At 41.8% G+C, this 23,597-nt stretch overlaps 1 protein-coding gene across 3 annotated transcripts in view; it reads left to right on the top strand.

The window, feature by feature from the left end:
* LOC144601950 (receptor-type tyrosine-protein phosphatase gamma-like) overlaps positions 1–23,597 on the top strand; it is a 494,425-nt gene that overhangs the window by 42,771 nt on the left and 428,057 nt on the right. For all 3 annotated transcript variants that reach the window (XM_078414576.1, XM_078414575.1, XM_078414577.1), the window contains exon 2: positions 5,840–5,944. In XM_078414576.1, coding sequence (XP_078270702.1) covers positions 5,840–5,944 — 105 coding nt within the window. The remainder of the gene's footprint in view (positions 1–5,839; positions 5,945–23,597) is intronic.

Genomic DNA, 23,597 nt, shown 5'->3' with positions numbered 1-23,597 from the left:
GTGTTGCCCTGGCCTCCAAATTGTCCAGATCCCAATCAGATTGAGCATCTGTTGGATGTGCTGGATCGACAAGTCTGATCCACGGCAGCTCCACCTCGCAACTTACAGGACTTGAAGGATCTGCTGCTAATGTTTTGGTGCCAGATACCACAGGATACCTTCAGGGGTCTTGTAGAGTCCATGTCTCAGCAGGTCAGCGCTGTTTTGGCGGCACACAGAGGACCAACAGCATATTAGGCAGGTGATCATAATGTTTTGGCTGATTGGTGTGTATATGTGTGTGTATATATATATATATATATATATATACACACACACACACACACACACACATATATACATATGTGTATATATATACACACATACATGGATATATATGTAGGTGTGTGTATATATGTGTGTGGCACACACATATATACACATATATAAACACACAGAGATATGCACATCAAGAAGTTCATGTTCAGGCTACTGGGATTCATTTAATTTGGTATGATTAACACCAACATCATGGGCATATATATATGTGTGTTTGTGTATATATACTAGACCAAGTGGACCCGATGGGCCCATTCCTCCTAGAGGGGGAGACTGGGTGCCACTCACCTCGGCCCCGTAGCGCCAGCGTTACTGCCAAAGCGAGCCGTGGACCCAAAGCCTCTCCTGTATTGGTCTAGGACCTTCACCCCTCCCCCCCCCTTCTCAATCCCCCTTATCCCCTCCTCCCCCCCACCTCATCCACTCCAAGATGGCTGAGAGGAGGAGAAAGAGAGCGGCCGCCATTTTTGTTGGAGTCGTCGACACGAGAGGAGAAGGAGAAGAAGCCGCCCACTGGGGTTTGTAGTCCGGTGATGGTCCGGGGCCCGGGCGGGAGCAGGGACTCGACGACGCTGTTAGTCTATATATATATATAGATGTGTGTGTGTGTGTGTATGTATGTACATGTCTGAGATTTGGATATGGAACTACAGCCAAAATGGTAAACGATAGCCCCACAATTTTATATATGTATATATATATATATGTATGTACAAATATGTGGGTGTGTATATATATTTAGCATCTGCAGTTATCTTCCTATTTTTAATTTATATATATATTTATTTATATATACATACACACACTCAAAAAACGATAGTGGTGCAAACAAACAATAGTAGCGATCCAGTGATCCTGCCTGTCCCGCTGAGTTACTCCAGCATATTGATGTTACGTATCAACCAGATTTTTTAGCCTCTGGAAGCATCTGACTAAACTAAACATTGATATGTTAAACATTGGATATTTAGTAATTAGTATTGTATTTACTAATCTGTAAAGCCACACACTTGTCCTGCAGTGCTCTATTCAACCTTGTCATTGGTCTTAATCCATGAGCCATGCAATCATCGAGAAGGGAGATATTCCGGGAATGTGCGGCTGTTTAGTTGTTTACTGTCTTTCATCGTTAGTCATGGCAAAATTGCTTGGTATGCATGTAGTTCTGTGTTGCATGTTCACCAAATTACCAATTCATCTTTAGGTGTGCCTGATGCTAGTCCTAGCATGCCTGTTTGTACTCCTCATTGAACTAGGGTTGATTTCCCCTGACTTGATGATAATGGGCGAGGGATATGCTGAGTTAAAACATTACTTTCAAACTTTGAAAATGGTTCCAATTCTGGTGATTCGTAAAAGCATCTCACTGCAAGCCACGGATCTGATCTCCACTTGCCTGGACGAGTTCAGCATCGTCACCACTTGCTTCCAGCAGCCCGCTTGATAGACACCCCATCCACAACCATTCACTCATTCCACCACCGATGCAGAGTAGCAGCAGTTTGTCCCATCTATAAGATGTACTGCAACAATTCACTCCTTAGCATCTTCAAACCCAGATAGGTGGAGACTTCCAGCTGCTACCAGCTTGAAGGACAGGGGCAGCAAAAGCATGGTAACAACACCCCCTGGAAGTTGTCCTCAAAGCCATACACATTACTGACTTGGAAATACATCAGCACTCCATCACTAGTTGGGTCAAAATCTTGGAACTCTCTTCCTTACAACATTGTGGGTATATCCACAGCTCAAGGATTGTAGTGGCATGTGAAGACAGCTCACCACCTTCTTAAGATTTTTAGGAATGGGCAATTAAATGCTGGGTCGGCCTATGAGGGCCATATCTTTCTAATGAATTTTAAAATCGGAATCAAAAGACAAGTCATTTCCTGGGGCTGTGGATGCTAGTGGTGTGGGGAGATTGGCGATGGTGGTAGGGCATGATAGTGGGAGCAATGGTGAACAGGAAGATAAGTGCATTGACCTCTGCCTGGAGGATCTTTAGGGGGTTAGTTTTAAATTGGGGAGGACACGAGCATTATTTGGGAGCCTATTTGCGATGGATTTGCCACCTGTTTCTGGGCTGCAGGCATCTTCTCCTGTGTGGGAACACAGTTCCCGGTCGCATGTGAGAACTGTTCAGGTTATGAGTAAAGTTCTCGGGAATAGTACCCTGCTGTAACTGGGACTGGACCTGAATTTGTATTTTACTTTCCCTGCATGCCAGGAAATTTGGCACTTTGATGTGAAAACCATGGTATTTTGTGGGGACCCAAAGAGCAGACCCGAAGAAATCTGCCTGTCCCGCTGAGTTATTCCAGCTTTTTGTGTCTATCTTCAGTTTAAACCAGCATCTGCAGTTCCTTCCTAGACAAATACTGCATTTATATTAAACAAATGCCTCTTGACATAAGATTCTCATATCATTTCCAAGTGATGTAGAGCAACTAGATTGTTGACATGTTTCACTCTGGAGGGGAACAAAAATCAATTTTCAATTTCTTAATAATGAAAATGAGAGCTTTGTTATTGAATTATACAGAAGAATTTTAGGATAAAAATAAATGCTTGAAATTGTTTTTGATATTTAGATTTTTAGATTTAGATTTAGAGATACATATTTTGGCTTCTATTTTTATGAATATTCCAGTCTTTATGATGTTTTAAAAGTATTTAAAATTAAAGAATTCCTTTCGGTAATAATTTGATAATGGGACCTGTCTGATAGCAAGTTCATCAAATTTGCGCTCTCTGGGGAACCAAAAAAAATAGGTCAGTAATGCCAACCTCAAATTCTGACCTATTTCTTATGTTTCCTGGAAGCTAAAATGTAGATCTTTTTTCAGTAATTGGAACATTAATTGCTTTACCACAAGTGGATGTGGAGCTTCAGGTAATTTCAAGGAGAAAATATAATCTCTTGCATCCTCATAGTGGGAACCTGAAATTGGAATAGATGTTATTTAAAACACTAAAAATGCAACAAGGCAGCATTGGTTGACAGAAATGCTCAATACTTCAGATCAATGACATTCTGCACAATGTTTTGCACTTTCTTCACAGAAGCTGCTAAACGCAAAGTTTTTCTATGATTATACTGTTCAGAAAAGAATTGGACAAGCCTTAAAAAAGTATTAATATGGAAGGATATCGTAAAAGTGTTGGACTGTATCTTATTTGAAATTATTAAATGCGGATCAGCAAATGTACTACGTGAACTATTTATTCATCCTTAACTTTATAATGCAGAATTATACAGTAGAGCACCCGACGTCATCAGCTGTACTCCTGGAAATGTCCTCACCTAACTTCCTTCTATATCAGCTGGTTTTTTGCAACTTCCCCACAAAAAGAATATAAAATTCAAAGGAAGTTTTTGTTTGACTGACCCCTCAACTTCCCTTGTCGGTTGTTCACAATAGACATGCCATGAGTTTCTTTGCCAATTCTAATAGTTGTAACCTGCTGCTTAGAAATTAAACAATGCTGATACTCAAGGCATTGGTTGCTGCTGAATCAAACTTGTACGAACAAACTTTTCTTCATGTGCTTTGTCAATTCAGAATGTGTGATGGATATCAGAAGAGTATGGGAAAGGAATTTCCAGAAAGGTCCAAAAATGTGCATCCACAATGTCCTCTGGTAAACTAAGAGCACAAAATAGACTGCAGATGTTGGAATCTGGAACAAAAAACAGAATGCTGGAAGAAGTCAGAAGGTCAAGCAGTATCGTGAAGGCCAAGGTTGCAAGTTGTGGTTTTGTGTTCAGAACCTGCATAAGAACTGAGATGGAAGAGGAAGTATTGCTTCCAGTGCAGGGTGGTGGTGCAAAATAGAGGTTGGTAGGTGATAGGTAGAACTATATGGGGAGAGGATGATGAGCAGATGGAAGCAGATATGGGAGTGCCTGGGAAAGTGAAAATGATATGTTAAGGAAGTTTGAGATGACCATTGTGAACAAAGTGCATCTGTTCCTCAAAACGGTCGCCCAGTCTATGTTTAGCCCTTGCCAAAAGCAGAAAGGTGGCCAGAGGAGAGATGAATAGTGGTGGAATCCCCAGTGGAAGAGATATAATTAGTAGTGGAGCTTCAGGAAATGGCTGAAGAAGATGTATTGGATGCAGAGGCTAGTTGGGGAAAGGTGAGGCCCAATTTATTCTGTTTGGTGAGAGTTGAGGAAGAGAGCAGACAAGCTGGTAATAGAAGAAAAGCATATGAGGGCTCCATCAATCATGGCAGAAAGGCAGCCACATTTCTGGAAAAAAACATTTCAGAAGCCCTAGAATAGAAGGCCTCATCCTGAGAACAGATACGACTAAGATCCCATCACTAGCTTCAATGCCCTCTCCTTTTTGCTTTCCACAAGGACCAATCTTTTTGTGACTCGTTGGTCTACTTATCCCTTTCCTCCCGTTCCCTGGCACTTACCCCTGCAACTGAAGGAGGTGTAATACCTTTCCCTTCACTTCCTCCCTCAGCACCATGTTAAACAGTCCTTGCAGGTGAAGCAGAGGTTTACCTTTACCTCTTTCAACCTGGTCTACCTCATTCAGGGATCACAATGTGGCCTCCTCTACATTGGCGAATCAAATGTGGATCACATGACTTTTTTGTGGACCACTTCTGCTGTGCAAGTAACATCTTGTGCTTCTGGTTGTAAACATTTTAACTCTCCTTCCCACTCCACACTAACTTGTCTGAATTTGGCCCTCTCCAATGCTACAAAAAGGATAAAGGCTAATTGGAAGAGCAACATCTCTGGGTCGCCAATAGTATAAACATTGAATTTTCCAATTTCAGATAATGTCGCATACCCCATTTGTTCTTTTCCCTCACGCTTGCATGTATACCTACTTTTCTTCTCTCTTTTATCACTCTTTTCAATCTTCCCTTCCCCTTCTGCACCTGATTCCATCTGCCCATCATCCCCTCCCCATTTGTTTCCGCCTATTATCTACCAGCGTCTGTCCCAACACTCCACACCACCCCACCTGGTTCTGTTCGATGATCTTAATCTCCTCACCTGGTTGCACCCACCACTTACAGGCCTCTATCAATCACCCCATTTAACCCCCCCCCCCCCCCCCCCCCCTCTGTGGTGCTATGTAATGGCAATCTTTCCTCTTGGAATTGATGCAGGGCCACCTTGACCCAAAACATTGACGAACATTTTCCTTTTACAGATGCTGCTGGACCTGTTGAATTTTTCCAGGACTTTTGTTTGGTCTAGGAAACTTTTTTCATTCATGAATGAAGCAGTAATACATGACCAAATTTATTGGAAAGTACTTTTAATAGACTGATTTCATAATCTTGCTGTTTGAGAAATTAAAATAAGTTCTAACAGTTAACTGATGATCTAAACTTTAAAAATAAATACAAATAAATATGAGACTACTTTATTGTTTATTTTGCATTCCTTATTTTCAGAGTGTTTTATATATAAAATTTAGACCTAGTCCAATTATATAATCAACATTTTATTTCTTTCCCCCTCTGCCCTTCCTCATCTTTTTCTTAGCCTTGACAGAAGATCATGTTGGATCGCTGCAAGAGAATGAACTTGGAAATCTTATTCATATACGAAGACGTAGAGAATCCGGGGATCCATACTGGGCTTATTCAGGTAAGATAAATTTCAATAAGAACAATAAGTAAAGGATTCCTATGGTTATTGAGAGTGTAGGAGCCATTTATGCTTAATTCAGTTATTGTCATTGTGTTATGGCTATGTTTTAATATTTCTAGTTTATGTCTTTTTTGCCTGCTTGTGGGTGTGACTTAATGCGTAATTGGGAGTGTAGATGGGAGGAGGCTAGTGTGTGTCAACAGAGGTTGTGGGTCAGTTTAGACTCGGAGGATGGCGAGCATACAGTTCTTTACCACGCGCTCGTACCATGCGCTCGCACCGGTTATATTTGTAAGAACCATACGGTAATAACTGCAAGAATTTCTAGATATTGTTTGAAGAAGAAACAGTTGATAAAGTACGGAAACTGATGAATTACTCTATGATTTGTGCTACTTTAATAAAACCAATTAATGAAGAAAAGGAGTTTGGAAGATTCGTTTTGTCATATCAAGGTGCGACGTGTGCGTAAGCTATAACTACATTTCATCCCCGAGAAGTAATGGCTATCGAAGTGGGATTTCGAGATGGTATAGAAACTGCCATTACAGAGAGCATGAAAAAAATCCTCTCTTTATAAAATGCTTTTTTTCCCCGAGTATTTTTGAAGCCTTGTGCAAGAGATTTATTTGCTGCTAGTCAGAATGTTTGTTTCTAAAAATAAACATAAGTCATGTCCTGTCTCTAAACACCCAATGTGAAATATGATATTAATGAATATCATCCTGCTGATGCCAAAAGGTTTGTAACAGAGATGGCAGAGCAGTTGCAATAGCTCTTTTTACATCTGCTTCATGATACTGTGTTCAGGAATGAATTCGTTTTTACTCCCTGCCATAAAAATAATGTATGAAGTAACAATTCAGAAACAGACAGTTACTAGATTATACTGTTACTTTATTTTACCGTTCCAAGACTTCCAGACAAAATAAAGTAACTAACTTTTTTAGTTTCTACAGATACAAATTACAAGAGATGGTTTTTAATGTGTTTTTCTAGCATTAACTTTGTGGCAAATATTTAGACAATAGGAGGTCTTTCTGGAATAGGTAATCCCTGTTTAATATTGTTGTGAGAGAACACATTTAAAAGCATTAACAAACTCCTCCCTCCCTCCCCAATGTTATAACTTTAGGAAGACATTTTACACAACATAACCTTTTATGTCCAATTGAGTAGAAGACGGCTAACAGCATACTGTTAAAATATTCTATATTGGATGAATTCCTGCTCCTTTGGTAATTGAAAATCGCCACACAGAACCGGAATGAAAAACTCTGCTGAGCATTCTCCCATTTTCATTCTTGTACACTCTTGCTTTTGTGGTTGTCTAAATAGTTAAATTCAGCTGTAGTCATTTGCCGTTGCTTCTGCCAGTAATTTTCTAAATATGTTTAGCATTTTCAGTTGTTTGAGTTCAATGGGTAAATCAGTTTCCTGGGATTTAAAAAAAAGCTTATGTAAACAATTTATTGATTCCTTTAGATCAAGTTAGAATGGTACTTTGAGAAAATTAGATGCTTCTAATATACTTTGGTAATCTTTTTGCGCTTATTAATACTTGGATCTCTCACCATAAAATCTGAAAATTTCTCGATATTTCTGTTTTTTTTATTGTAGAACTGCAAGTAGTTTCTTCACTAAAAGTTTGATTATTAATTAATGCTCTGTATAACTCCCTGAAAGCTCTTTTAACTGATTTGCAGGCCTTAACGTTGAGCCTGCCGGTTTAAATAGAATGAGTCACAGCTGCTTCCACTCGGGTCTAGTTTTCCATTTTGCTGATGCCACACAGCTGGCTTTACGTTTTATTCTCCTGCATGTGTCCAGGATTCTTTAACCAAGCAATGTCACATATGTTACCTATTTATTTGTGAAGTGCAATCTAACCCAGCTGTAACATCGAACAACACAGCACAGGAACAGGCCCTTCAATCTGCACTGATTGTGCCGACCACAGTGTCTATTTAAACAAATCCCATCTATCTAAACATCCATCAAGACCTTGTTTGTTTACATGTCTATATGCCCACTAAACGATACTATCCTAATTTGATTTTGAAGTTCAGGTGAGAATGCTCATAAATTCACCAACTTTTAATTAATCAAATAAAGTTTATTTTTGGCATAACTGTAGGGTTAATAAATTGCCTGTGAGATAGTGGATGTCACTAACCAAGGCAAAAAAAAAAAGGAAATAAAATTCTATCATGTTGCCTCTATCTGCCAAAACTAAATAATTTTCACACTGAGGTTTACTTCCGTAAAGGAAGGCAATGATTCTTCATATTGGAAAAGATGTTGCCCATCTTTATGTTTTTGCAAATATTTGATGTTTTATACATCTGGACATTAAATTCAAAATGGCACAGCCAAACTAATTTAGATTATGAAGTTTCAAAGCATATATTTTAACCACCCACTGCTCTGCATGTATTTAACTTTGTATTGTCTTTGCTGAAGGTGTGTTTGGAGTATTTGCGCATATTTTTTTATTTTCCAAATGCTGATATTTCTGACCAGGCCAAGGTCTGTTGCCCTTCCCAAATTGCCCTACAAAGGTGGCAGTGAATCACCTTCCAAGTATTTGCACCAATGCACACTTTTTGGAGAAGATGCCTCTGCAATGTTATTGGATAAAGAATTCCGAGATTTAAATTCTTTGAAGGAGAAGAGGTTCGTCCTGCAAAGGGCTGGTCCTTCCTTGTGGTGCTAAGGTTTGAGAAAAGCTGTCAAAGGATTCAAGGCAAGTAATTGTGGCACTGTTTGTGGATGATAATATATTATATACCACCACCACCACAGTATGATGATAGTGGAAGGAATTAATATTTAGGATGGTGGATCGCGTCCAAATGAAATGGGCTGCTTTCGTCTCAATGCTGTTAAAGGTTTTTGAGTTTGGGATCTCTTCTGGGCTAGGGGGTGACTTGTACAAAAGGGACGGGTTGCATCTTAACAGCAGGGGGACAAACATTCTGGCAGGCAGGTTTGCTAGTGTGACACCTGTGGCTTTAAACTAAGTAGTGGGGGGGAGGGGTTAACAAATTGTGAATATGAAGATGAGGTAAAAGGGAATACAGGAGATATTGCAAAAGACTCTCGGAAGAATGGGAACAGAAGTTCTAGAGGGGAAAAGAAATTAAGGGCAGGGCCAATTGTGAACGATGTGAGAGGGGAGGTAAATACAGAAGTTAAAGTGTTGTACTTAAATGCGCGTAGTATAAAAAATAAAGTGGATGAGCTTGAGGCTCAGTTAGTCATGGGCAAGTATGATGTTGTAGGGATCACTGAGACATGGCTACAAGAGGACCAGGGCTGGGAACTGAATATTCAGGGGTACACAACGTATAGAAAAGACAGACAGGTGGGCAGAGGGGGTGGGGTTGCTCTGATGGTAAGGAATGATATTCATTCCCTTGCAAGGGGTGACGTAGAATCAGGAGATGTTGAATCAGTATGGATAGAAATGAGAAATTGTAAGGGTAAAAAGACCCTAATGGGAGTTATCTATAGGCCCCCAAACAGTAGCCTTGACATAGGGTGCAAGTTGAATCAGGAGATAAAATTGGCGTGTCAAAAATGTAATGCTACGGTGGTTATGGGAGATTTCAACATGCAGGTAGACTGGGAAAATCAGGTTGGAAATGGACCCCAGGAAAGAGAGTTTGTAGAGTGCCTTCGAGATGGATTCTTAGAACAGCTTGTACTGGAGCCTACCAGGGAGAAGGCAATTCTGGATTTAGTGTTGTGTAATGATCCTGATCTGATAAGGGGACTAGAGGTAAAAGAGCCATTAGGAGGCAGTGATCACAACATGATAAGTTTTACTCTGCAAATGGAAAGGCAGAAGGGAAAATCGGAAGTGTCGGTATTACAGTATAGCAAAGGGGATTACAGAGGCATGAGGCAGGAGCTGGCCAAAATTGATTGGAAGGAGGCCCAGCAGGGAAGACGGTAGAACAGCAATGGCAGGTATTCCTGGGAATAATGCAGAGGTTGCAGGATCAATTTATTCCAAAGAGGTGGAAAGACTCTAAGGGGAGTAAGAGACACCTGTGGCTGACGAGGGAAGTCAGGGACAGCATAAAAATTAAGGAGAGGAAGTATAACATAGCAAAGAAGAGTGGGAAGACAGAGGATTGGGACTCTTTTAAAGAGCAACAAAAGTTAACTAAAAAGGCAATACGGGGAGAAAAGATGAGGTACGAGGGTAAACTAGCCAATAATATAAAGGAGGATAGCAAAAGTTTTTTTAGGTACGTGAAGAGGAAAAAAATAGTCAAGGCAAATGTGGGTCCCTTGAAGACAGAAGCAGGGGAATTTATTATGGGGAACAAAGAAATGGCAGACGAGTTAAACCGTTACTTTGGATCTGTCTTCACTGAGGAAGATACACACAATCTCCCAAATGTTCTAGGGGCCGGAGAACCTAGGGTGATGGAGGAACTGAAGGAAATCCACATTAGGCAGGAAGTGGTTTTGGGTAGACTGATGGGACTGAAGGCTGATAAATCCCCAGGGCCTGATGGTCTGCATCCCAGAGTACTTAAGGAGGTGGCTCTAGAAATAGTGGAAGCATTGGAGATCATTTTTCAATGTTCTATAGATTCAGGATCAGTTCCTGTGGATTGGAGGATAGCAAATGTTATCCCACTTTTTAAGAAAGGAGGGAGAGAGAAAACGGGTAATTATAGACCAGTTAGTCTGACATCAGTGGTGGGGAAGATGCTGGAGTCAATTATAAAAGACGAAATTGCTGAGCATTTGGATAGCAGTAACGGGATCATTCCGAGTCAGCATGGATTTACGAAGGGGAAATCATGCTTGACAAATCTACTGGAATTTTTTGAGGATGTAACTAGGAAAATTGACAAGGGAGAGTCAGTGGATGTGGTGTACCTCGACTTTCAGAAAGCCTTCGACAAGGTCCCACATAGGAGATTAGTGGGCAAAATTAGGGCACATGGTATTGGGGGTAGGGTACTGACATGGATAGAAAATTGGTTGACAGACAGAAAGCAAAGAGTGGGGATAAATGGGTCCCTTTCGGAATGGCAGGCAGTGACCAGTGGGGTACCGCAAGGTTCGGTGCTGGGACCCCAGCTATTTACGATATACATTAATGACTTAGACGAAGGGATTAAAAGTACCATTAGCAAATTTGCAGATGATACTAAGTTGGGGGGTAGTGTGAATTGTGAGGAAGATGCAATAAGGCTGCAGGGTGACTTGGACAGGTTGTGTGAGTGGGCGGATACATGGCAGATGCAGTTTAATGTAGATAAGTGTGAGGTTATTCACTTTGGAAGTAAGAATAGAAAGGCAGATTATTATCTGAATGGTGTCAAGTTAGGAGGAGGGGGAGTTCAACGAGATCTGGGTGTCCTAGTGCATCAGTCAATGAAAGGAAGCATGCAGGTACAGCAGGCAGTGAAGAAAGCCAATGGAATGTTGGCCTTCGTAACAAGAGGAGTTGAGTATAGGAGCAAAGAGGTCCTTCTACAGTTGTACCGGGCCCTGGTGAGACCGCACCTGGAGTACTGTGTGCAGTTTTGGTCTCCAAATTTGAGGAAGGATATTCTTGCTATGGAGGGCGTGCAGCGTAGGTTCACTAGGTTAATTCCCGGAATGGCGGGACTGTCGTATGTTGAAAGGCTGGAGCGATTGGGCTTGTATACACTGGAATTTAGAAGGATGAGGGGGGATCTTATTGAAACATATAAGATAATTAGGGGATTGGACACATTAGAGGCAGATAACATGTTCCCAATGTTGGGGGAGTCCAGAACAAGGGGCCACAGTTTAAGAATAAGGGGTAGGCCATTTAGAACGGAGATGAGGAAGAACTTTTTCAGTCAGAGGGTGGTGAAGTTGTGGAATTCTCTGCCTCAGAAGGCAGTGGAGGCCAGTTCGTTGGATGCTTTCAAGAGAGAGCTGGATAGAGCTCTTAAGGATAGCGGAGTGAGGGGATATGGGGAGAAGGCAGGAACGGGGTACTGATTGAGAGTGATCAGTCATGATCGCATTGAATGGCGGTGCTGGCTCGAAGGGCTGAATGGCCTACTCCTGCACCTATTGTCTATTGTCTATTGTCGGAGCTGTATTCATTCAGACATCCAAGAGTATTCCATTATACTTCTGATTTGTGTTTTGCTTTTGTTGGACATTTTTTGGGTGTCAAGAAGCTAGTTGGACACTCAAGAAGATCTAGCTTCTGACATGCTCTTGTACCGCAGCGTTTATATGGATGCAGTAGCTTTTTCGTCACTCGTGACTCCCATGGTAATATTTTGAATCTTTATTTACATTATGCTTTTGTAGATGTGTGTTGAAAGCCACTCTACTAGTGGAGAAGGTTTTTACTTGGTACTTGTGTGGTATGAATGCTACTTGCCATTTATGACAATTTTTTTTCTATGGTAGTGAGGTCTGTCTAAGCATGGATTGTATAATTTGCTTAGGAATTACATGTAGGCTTCAATATTCTACAGTCATTGGCAATCACCCATTTTTGACTTGTGATGAAAGAAAGGCCACTGATGACGAAGTTGAAGATGATTAGGATTCCAGTGCCATCATAAAGAACTTCAATGGCAATGTTCTGGTGCTGGGATTGTTGACCTCCAACAACCACAACCATCTTCTTTTGTGCAAGGTACACCAACCACGTAGTTAGAGCCACGAGTTTGAGCAGATTAGTGAGATTGTGACAATTGAACCTCAAGCAGCAAAGTGTACCATGAATGTATATTTAAGACTTTAAAAATTGAGTAGTTCACCCACTAAAAGCCTGAGTAGGGATGGTACATCATTCCTTGAACTTAATTTATGAATATCACCATTGTGCCTTTTGACCAATTTTGACTTTGAACAATTACTTTAAAAAAAACTGCATTTTTCCAAAGTTTAAATTTACAGTCTAAGTTTAAGATTACTTAATCAGGAAACAAACTGTTGGTGATTGGCAAAATTTCTCTGGGTGAAGCCATAACGATATCATCGGATAAATGTGAGACCATTTGTAGCATGAATAAAATAAGAGTCAAGGGATTAATCATCCTACGCCCAAACTTATCTTTTTCTTAATGTGTGTTATCTTTCATGAGTGGTTTCTTCCATCTCTTGAGTAACATTTCTGTTAATAACTCTAAAAGTGAAAAGCAGTACATGTGGAACACTCATGCCAGCTCCTGAGACAAAAGTTGCAAGCTTAAAAACAGGAATTTGTAAGATTGCAGAAATAAGAACAAAAAGTGAGAAGGTTGGAGATGGGATCATTTTACAAATAGTGTGGATTTTGAGCATATTTATTGATAGTTATGGATCTGTTACTTTCATGGGTGTGGAAAATATATATCTTGTTCAATTGGTACGAAGAACTACCTATTGAGATAAGAGATGGGAAAGCATGAATCTGGTTCTCTCCAACTGCTAGATTAGTGACATATTTTAAAATAATGATTTCCGCATTGGTCTTACATGAGTCATTGCCCTGAAATGTTAACTCCATCGTTCTCTCGTGTTCTCTAAATGTTGCCTGACTTTCTGATTTGTGCAGTTTTGTTTTTGCTTCAGGGCTATGTCTCACCTGAGTACTTCCAGATAATCAACCAAATGTATTATGGTTCCACTTCATTGTTTATGATTAGATTAAAATACAGTCACTAATTGTTTTGTGTTACCCAAACAAAAATGAAAATTTGGGACTTGCATTTCCAGACATGGGGAAAAATTGAAGGAGATAAATATGAATGCCACAGGAAATCCTTTATCCCTGTGGCTATCAAACTGTACAACTCCTCCCCCTTCTGACATGAGGTACACTGACTCCCCTTCCCCCCTCCAAAATCTTTGCACATCCCCAATTCTGGACTTTCCACTCGTCCCTTTAATTTCATGTTTCATGTATCTTGTGCTTTATGACTGTTGGCAGACCAAATTTCCTCCTGGGATAAATAAAATTCCATCGTATCGTAAGGAAGCTCAGAAATTTGACCCAACCGAAACAATGATCTCTCCAAGTTATGTGACGTATATTCTTTAGCACCTCCAAATTATATGGTTAACCTGCGCTTGCTTCTATTATAGCTGGTGTAAGCCTCAGGTTAATCATCGTGTTGAATAACCTGATATATTGCTGCATCTAGTAAATCAATTACTTTTAACAGATTACATTTAAAATCCAATAATTCAGTGTCCAACCATTTGGAAATCCTGCTAGTTCAACATCTAGCTCAGGAGGTGTTCATGTGTTCTTTTTAACTTGCCAAGGCCTCAGTTCCAACACTTCCTTTTGAATTGCCACGGCCTCAATTCCTGCACACCCATTTGATTATCTGAAGCCCTAGTTCATACACTCCTATCGTATGTGCATTGTATTTAAAAGTTAATTGTCGATATTTAAAAGGGTGCTACAAATGAAAAGAGAATAGATGACAGTCACAATTGTTTGTTCTAAAAAAAAATTAAAAACACCACTGGTTGGATGAATGTCTGAATTGGGGAGCCTCATTATTGACAGAAAAACAATGGATCAAGAATGACCAAACTAGTTTCACATCAGTCCCTGACTGTTCCCCGTGGAGATATTTTAATAATGCTGGTTTGCCCTGATATGTATGCAAATCATAGCTTAAAGTGCCGTCAGTACAATCTTTGTCTTCAAAACATATGCAATCAGTTCATAAGAGTCATAGAGTGATACAGTGTGGAAACAGGCCTTTTGGCCCAACTCGCTCACACTGGCCAACAATATCCCAGCTACACTAGTCCCACTTGCCTGCACTTGTTCCATATCCCTCCAAACCTGTCCTATCCATGTACCTGTCTTAACTGTTTCATAAACGATGGGATAGTGCCAGCCTCAACTACCTCCTCTGGCAGCTTGTTCCATACACCTACCTCCCTTTGTGTGAAAAAGTTACCCCTCGGTTTCCTTTAAATCTTTTCCCCTTCACCTTGAACCTATGTCCTCTGGTCCTTGATACCCCTACTCTGGGCAGAAGACTCTGTGCATCTACCCAATGTATTTATCTCATGATTTTGTATACCTCTATAAGATCTCTCCTCATCCTCCTGCGCTCCATGGAATAGAGACCTAGCCGACTCAACCTCTCCCAATAGCTCACACCCTCTAGTCCTGGCCACATCCTCATAACTCTTTTCTGAACCCTTTCAAGCTTGACAATATCTTTCGTATAACATGGTGCCCAGAACTGAACACACTATTCTAAATGCAGTCTCACCAACGTCTTATACAACTGCAACATGACCTCCCAACTTTTATACTCAATACTCTGACCGATGAAGGCCAAAGTGCCAAAAGCCTTTTTGACCACTTATTTACCTGCATCTCGACCTTCAAGGAACCCCATGCACATGTACTCCGAGATCCCTCTGCTCAACAACACTACCCAGAGGCCAACCATTTACTGTGTAGGTCCTGCCCTTGTTCGACGTCCCAAAATGCAACACCTTACACTTCTCTCTATTAAATTCCATCAACCATTCCTCTGTCCACCTGGCCAGATCCTGCTGCAATTGTTCACAACCATCTTCACTATCTGCAAAACCACTAACTTTTGTATCATCAGCAAACTTGTTAACCTTGCCCTTTACGTTCTCATCCAAATCATGCCAAACAGTAACGGGCCCAGCACCGAATCCTGAGGCACACCACTAGTCATAGGCATCCAGTCTGAAAAGCAACCTTCCACCATTACCTTCTGCTTCCTTCCATGGAGCCAGTTTGCTATCCATTCAGCTATCTCTCCTTGGATCCCATGTGATCTAACCTTCCAGAGCAGCCTACCATGCGGAACCTTGTGTCGAACGCCTTAGTGAAGTCCATGTACACAACATCTATAGCTCTGCCCTCATCAACCTTTTTGGTCACGTTTTCAAAATATCAATCAGATTCGTGAGACATGAACTCCCACGTACAAAACCATGCTGACTATCCCTAATCTGCCCTTGTCCATCCAAATGCCTGTATATCCTATCCCTCAGAATACTCTCGAGTAGGTTACCAACTACGGATGTTAAGCTCACCGGCCTATAGTTCCCAGCATTTTCCCTGCAGCCCTTCTTGAAAAAAGCTACAACATTTCTTCACCCTCCAGTCTTCCGGCACCTTTCCTGTATTTAAGGACGACTCATAAATTTCAACCAGGGCTCCCGCAATTTCCTCTCTAGTTTCCCACAATGTGCTCGGATTTATCAGATCAGGCCCTGGAGATTTGTCTACCTTCAAACATGACAGTACCTTCTTCAACAGTAACCCTGACTGCTCTCAAGACACTTCCAGTGACTGCTCCAATTTCCTCCGTCCTACTGTCTTTCTCCTCGGTAAATACGGAGGAGAAATACTCCTTTGGGACCTTGCCCATCTCCTGTGGCTCCACACAGAGGTGACCGCATTGATTCCTGAGAGGTCACACTCTCTCTCTCTCTAGTTACCCTTTTCCCCCTTATGTATTTATAAAATCTTTTGGGCTTGTCCTGAATGCTACCCACCAGAACTATCTCCTGGCCCCTTTTTACCCTTCTGATTTCCTTTTTTAGTTTACTCCTTAGTTCCCAAAACTCCTCCATGGATGCACTTGATCCCAGCTGCCAATACCCGTGCCATGCATCCTTCTTGTTTTTGACTATGGTCTCAATTTCCCTCATCATCCAAGCTTCCTTACGTTTGCCTGCTTTGCCCTTCACTCTAACGGGAACGTACACATCCTGAGCATTTAAAGCATCCCACCTGGCCGACGTTCCTTTACCCTCTAATAACCAGCTCCAGTCAACTTGAGCGAAACCTTCTCTCATACACTCAAAAGGGTTGGTCCAAGTCAGCATGGATTTATGAAGGGGAAGTCCTGCTTGACTAATCTTCTGGAATTTTTTGAGGATAAGTAAAATGGATGAAGGAGAGCCAGTGGATGTAGTGTATCTGGACTTTCAGAAAGCCTTTGATAAGGTCCCCCACAGGAGATTGGTGGGCAAAATTAGAGCACAGGGTATTGGGGTTAGGGTATTGACCTGGATAGAGAATTGGTTGGCAGACAGGAAACAAAGAGTAGGAATAAACGGGTCCCTGTCAGAGTGGCAGGCAGTGGCGATGGAGTGCGGCAAGGCTCAGTGCTGGGGCCACAACTATTTACAATATATTTTAATGATTTAGATGCTGGAATTAAAAGTAACACTAGCAAATTTGCAGATGACACAAAGCTGGGTGGCAGTGTGAACTGCGAAGAGGATGCTAGGAGGTTACAGTGTAACTTGGAAAGGTTGAGTGAGTGGGCAGATGCATGGCAGATACAGTATAATGTAGATAAATGTGAGGTTTTCCACTTTGGCGGAAAGAACAAGGAGGCAGATTATTATCTCAATGGTGTCAGATTGGGAAAAAGGGAAGTGCAACGAGACCTGGGTGTCCTTGTACACCAGTCACTGAAAGTAAACATGCAGGTACAGCAGGCAGTGAAGAAAGCTAATGGCATGTTGGTCTTCAGAACGAGAGGATTTGAGTGTAGGAGTAAAGAGGTCCTTCCGCATTTGTACAGGGCATTGGTGGGACCACATCTGGAGTATTGTGTGCGGTTTTGGACTCCTAATTTGAGGAAGGACATCCTTGCTATCGGGGGAGTGCAGCTTAGGTTCACGAGGTTAATCCCCGGGATAGCGGACTGTCATCTGAGGAAAGATTGGAAAGACTGGGCTTGTATTCACTGGAATTTAGAAGGATGAGCGGGGATCTGAAAGAAACATAAAAAAATTATAAAAGGACTGGACAAGCTAGATGCAGGAAAAATGTTGGGGGAGTCCAGAACCAGGGGCCACGGTCTAAGAATAAAGGGGAGGCCATTTAAAACTGAGATGAGAAAAAAACGTTTTCACCCAGTGTTGTGAATTTGTGGAATTCTCTGCCACGGAAGGCATTGGAGGCCAATTCACTGGATGAATTTAAAAGAGAGTTAGATAGAGCTCTTGGGGATAGCAGAATCAAGGGATATGGGGAGAAGGCAGGCACGGGTTACTGATTGTGGATGATCAGCCATGATCACAATAAATGGCGATGGTGGCTCGAAGTGCCGAATGGCCTCCTCCTGAGCCTATTTTCTATGTTTCTATGGACCCTTTCCGTCCCTATCCATAACTATCTTAAACCTAATCGAACTGTGGTTACTGGTCCCAAAAGGCTCCTCCATACACAGTTTTAAACTTTTATGATTTGTGCATATTATCAAATTAATTAAATGTTGTAATTTCAAACGTGAAATGTGATGGATAATCAGCTCTTCTTCCGGCTTTTGAAATCAAGATGTACTGTGGGAACTGCATTATGATTGATTACCAACTACATCGAATTATATGCATTGTTTTATTTGGTACTTATCCAGAATGGATTATATTTTAATTAACCTTACTACTAATGAATTAATTGGTAGTTTCCCATCTAGTCTATACATATTGACCATTGTTCTATTGGCAAAACCCTGCTGCAGTTGTCTGGAGTGTTTGAAGAATAAGAATTCTCATTGAAGCAAATGTAGAGCTGCGGCTCACCTGCGGTCCATTTGTCTTTGTGTTTTTGTTGTTTTTTTTTGTCTTAATTGTAGTTGTGATGTGGTGTTTTTGTGTTTGTGTACTATGTGTGTATGTGGGGGGGAGGGGGGGAACTGTAACATTGTAAATATGTGTCCCTTCCGAACGGAGACCCGACCTTTGTTTTCTGGGCCGTGTCTCCGTTCCTGCTGCGGCCAACCATCGGCCCAACTCCTGGAGCTGTGGGCCTCCAGGGCTCTGGTTCGCAGAGCCCACGGATCGGACTTACCATCACCGGAGCCGGCCGTCTTCGGAGGCTGCGGGTGCGGCTGCGACTCGCCTTAGGCTCGGGCCGCGTGGATGCCGACATCGGGAGCTCCGGCAGCGGCAGCGGGTTCACCCGCCCCGGATCGCGGGGCTTGGGTCGCGGACATTTCACCGTTCGGCGCGGCCTAAGATATGCCGCGGGATATTTCTCTGCTGGGCGGGGGCTTCAATGTCGGGAGCCACGACCGCCCGGACGTGCAACAACAGCGGCAGCGACAGCGTGTTCGCCCGCCCCCGGATCGGACTTATCATCGGCGGAGCCGGCCGTCTTCGGAGGCTGCGGGAGCGGCTGCGACGCGCCTTAGGCTCGGGCCGCTGCGGACCGTCCGGCGCGGCCTGCAACCACAACAACCTGACCGCGGGAGAGGACAGCAGGAGAAGGGAAAGACATTGTGGCCTTCCATCACAGTGAGGAGAGGACTGGAGGAGACTCACTGTGATGGATGTTTCTTTGATGGATGTTTCTTTTTTTGTGTGTTTTTGGGGTTGGGTAATTTGAATGCCTATTTAATGCTTTTATTGTTGGACTGTGTTTTTGGGGGTTTTGGGGTTGTGTAATTTGAATGCATATTTAATGCTTTTATTGTTGGGCTGTGTTTTGGGGGTTTTTGGGGTTGTGTAATTTGAATGCCTATTTAATGCTTTTATTGTTGGACTGTGTTTTGGGGTTTTTTTGGGGTTGTGTAATTTTAATGCTTATTTAATGCTTTTATTGTTGGACTGTGGGTGACTGAATTTCGTCCAATATTGGATGACAAATAAAGCTATCTTGAATCTTGAATAACTTGATTTGTTTGAAAGGAATGGTGGTTGAAAAGGTTATTTCCTTATTTGGCATATTTCTAAAATGTGGTAAGTATTTCCGGACATGGGCCATCAGCCTTTTTTTGGCTTCTTAAGCCGCAAGTACTTTTAATGATTATTCCTGACTAGGTTATTACAATGTTGCATTCTTCTGAAAAATGTTTTTTGAAAAGCAATTCCGTTCACATCTATTTGAAAGTAGGTCTGAATTGTTAGGGCTAACTTTTCCGATGGTCACTCGGTATGATAGTAATATTTCAATCCAAATAAAGGAAACTCTCATGGCATGAGAGTTTTAATAAAGAAATATACCTCAAAGTTAAGCATGTGAAAGCTGATATCAAAAGGTCCTTTTGGTCTTTATCCAAGGGCTTAGAAAGAGGTAGTATATGACAAATGGATTATCCAGTTATCTTACAATGTTCTGCAGATTCTGGAATGGTTCCTGTTTATTGAAGGTCTGTAATTCTGACCAATGATTAAAGAAAAGTTTGATATCAGTAGGTGGGAAAAGGCTGGAATCAATAATAAAGGATGTGATATCAAGCCACTTTGAAAATAAGATGATTTGAGCAGTTGATATGGATTAATAAAAGAGAAATCATGTTTGAATAATCTCTTGGAATTATTTGTATTTATTTAGTGTAGTCGATGGAAGGGAACCAGTGGTATACTCTGCCATTCCAGAATTTGCAGAAAGTTCATAACTCGAACAATTTACATGTTGGAGATGTGGCTGTGAACCATGTTCCCACATGGCAGAAAATATCTGCAAATAATGGCAAATCCATCCCACTGATTTCCCAAATACTAGTACAGGCTATACCCAAGTCGAGGACGAACCTGCATTTAAATTTTGAGAAGGCTTTTGATAAGATCCCGCACAGGAGGTTGGTGAACAAGTTCAAAACATGTGGAAAAGGGGTTAATACTTTAATGGGTTTGAAAGTTGCTGAACAAATGGGAGGGAAAAAAAGGGAATGAATGGATCATTCTCAGGTTGACAGGCTGCGACTTGGGGATACCACAAGGATGGATACGTGCCCCAATTATTTGCAAATTATATTGACAATTTGACTGAAGGAACCTAATGCAATATTTCCAGGTCTGATGATGAAAAGAAACTAAATGAGACTGTGAATATTGATTAAAAAGCAAATGGTCCAAGGTACTATAGGCAAATTAAGTCATAGAGTTAGCCCAACTGCAATCACTGCAATGAGAATGTTTGAACTCTAACAAGATGTAGATGGAGTGCAGAAATTTGGCACATGGACTTTAATGTAGAAAAGTGTGAAGTCAGCAGGCAGACGGCGTTGCAGATGCTGGTATTTTGAGCAAATTCTGAACAAAGTGCTGCAGGAGCTCAGCAGGTCAGGCAGCATCTGGGGTGGGAATGGGAAGGCGATGTTTCAGGACAAGATCCTTCTTTGGGGTCACGCACTTCGGTAAGAGGGCTCAAAAGGCAAGCTATTATCTAAATGGAAAGAGACAGTAAATGAGTGAATTCTAGAGAGACCTTGGTGTTCATTATGAAGCACAAGAATAACATGCAGATGCATCAAGAAGATAAACGGAATATTGTCCTTTATTGCTTGAGGTTAGCAGTTAAAAAGTAATGAAATACTGATCTAAATGTATAGTTTTTTGGTGAAGGAGCATGGTATGTAATCTCTAAAATATTGGTCCTGTTGTTTGAGAAAGAATTGGAGGCAGTCGAGAAGAGGTTCCTGTAGTGTATGATCTCTAAAATCAGTCACTGAACTTGAGAACTTTCTTCTCCCAACACCCTTTTTAGCTGATTTTAACATAACAGCACATTATTTAAATACGGTTGCATGTTTTCTGTAGGGGTCCCTTTATGACCCGGAGCTCCGATGCTAATGCAACAAAGCATAATGCATTTGATGTATTTTACAATGCCCTCCATAATGTTTGGGACAAAGACCCATCATTTATTTATTTGCCTCTGTACTCCACAATTTGAGATTTGTAATAGAAAAAATCACATGTGGTTGAAGTGCACATTATCAGATTTTTATAAAGGCAATTTTTATACATTTTGGTTTCACCATGTAGAAATTACAGCAGTGTTTATATATAGTCCCCCCATTTTAGGGCACCATAATGTTTGGGACGCAGCAATGTCATGTAAATGAAAGTAGTCATGTTTAATATTTTGTTACATATCCTTTGCATGCAATGACCGCTTGAAGTCTATGATTCATGGACATCACCAGTTGCTGGGTTTCTTCTCTGGTGACGCTCTGCCAGGCCTGTATTGCAGCCATCTTTAGCTTATGCTTGTTTTGGGGGCTAGTCCCCTTCAGTTTTCCCTTCAGCATATAAAAGGCATGCTCAATTGGGTTCAGATCGAGTGATTGACTTGGCCACTCAAGAATTAACCATTTTTTAGCTTTGAAAAACTCCTTTGTTGCTTTAGCAGTATGTTTGGGATCATTGTCTTGCTGTAGAATAAACCGCCGGCCAATGAGTTTTGAGGCATTTGTTTGAACTTGAGCAGATACGATGTCTATACACTTCAAAATTCATTATGCTACTACCATTACCAGTTGTATCATCAATGAAGATAAGTGAGCCAGTGCCTTCAGCAGCCATACATGCCCAGGCCATAACACCCCCACCACCGTGTTTCACAAATGAGGTGGTATGCTTTGGATCTTGGGCAGTTCCTTCTCTCCTCCATACTTTGCTGTTGTCATCACTCTGATATAAGTTAATCTTCGTCTCATCTGTCCCCAAGACCTTTTTCCAGAACTGTGGTTGCTCTTTTAAGTACTTCTTGTAAAAAAACTGTTTGGCCATCCTATTTTTGCGGCTAACCAGTGCTTTGCATCTTGCAGTGTAGCCTCTGTATTTCTTCTGTGACAGTAGTCATTGACAAATCCGCACTTGACTCCTGAAGAGTGTTTCTGATCTGTCGGACAGATGTTTGGGGATTTTCTTTATTGAGAGAATTCTTCTGTCATCAGCTGTGGAGGTCTTCCTTGGCCTGCCAGTCCCTTTGCGATTAGTAAGCTCACCAATGTTCTCTTTCTTCTTAATGATATTCTACACAGTTGATTTTGTTAAGCCTAGTATTTGGCTGATGTCTCTAACAGTTTTATTCTTGTTTCTCAGTCTCAAAATGGCTTATTTGACTTTCATTGGCACAACTTTGGGCCTCATGTTGATAAACAGCAATAAAAGTTTCCAAAGGTGATGGAAAGACTGGAGGAAAGACTGGGTGCTGAGAGCTCTCTTCTACCTGCATTAAGGAGGCATTCAAATACACCTGAGCAATTACAAACACCTGTGAAGCCATGTGTCCCAAAACATTATGGTGCCCTGAAATGGGGGGACTATGTATAAACATAGCTGTAATTTCTACATGGTGAAACCAAAATGTATAAAAATACCCTTTAATAAAATCTGACAATGTGCACTTTAACCACATGTGATTTTTTTCGATTACAGATCTCAAATTGTGGAATACAGAGGTATTCTGACAAAATGGCGGCGCTGCCCTAGCAGCTGCGGCTTACCTGCGGTCCGTTTGTCTTTGTGTTTTTGTTGTTTTTTTTGTCTTAATTGTAGATGTGATGTCGTGTTTTTGTGGTTGTGTACTATGTGTGTGTGTGGGGGGGAGGGGGGAACTGTAAAATTGTAAATTTGTCCCTTCCGAACGGAGACCCGACCTTTGTTTTCTGGGTCGGGTCTCCGTTCCTGCTGCGGCCTACCATCAGCCCAACTCCCGGAGCTGGCGGCCTCCAGGGCTCTGGTTCGCAGAGCCCGCGGACCGGACTCGCCATCAGCAGAGCCGACCGGACTCGCCATCAGCGGAGCCGGCCGTCCTCGGAGGCTGCGGGAGCGGCTGCGACTCGCCTTAGGCTCGGGCTGCGTGGATGCCGACATCCGGAGCTCCGGCAGCGGCAGCGTGTTCGCCCGCCCCGGATCGCGGGGCTTGGGTCGGCCCGCC

The sequence above is a fragment of the Rhinoraja longicauda genome, chromosome 17 (assembly GCF_053455715.1).
Source record: "Rhinoraja longicauda isolate Sanriku21f chromosome 17, sRhiLon1.1, whole genome shotgun sequence".
Lineage (NCBI taxonomy): Eukaryota > Metazoa > Chordata > Chondrichthyes > Rajiformes > Arhynchobatidae > Rhinoraja > Rhinoraja longicauda.
This window is presented reverse-complemented; position numbering and strand designations above follow the sequence as displayed.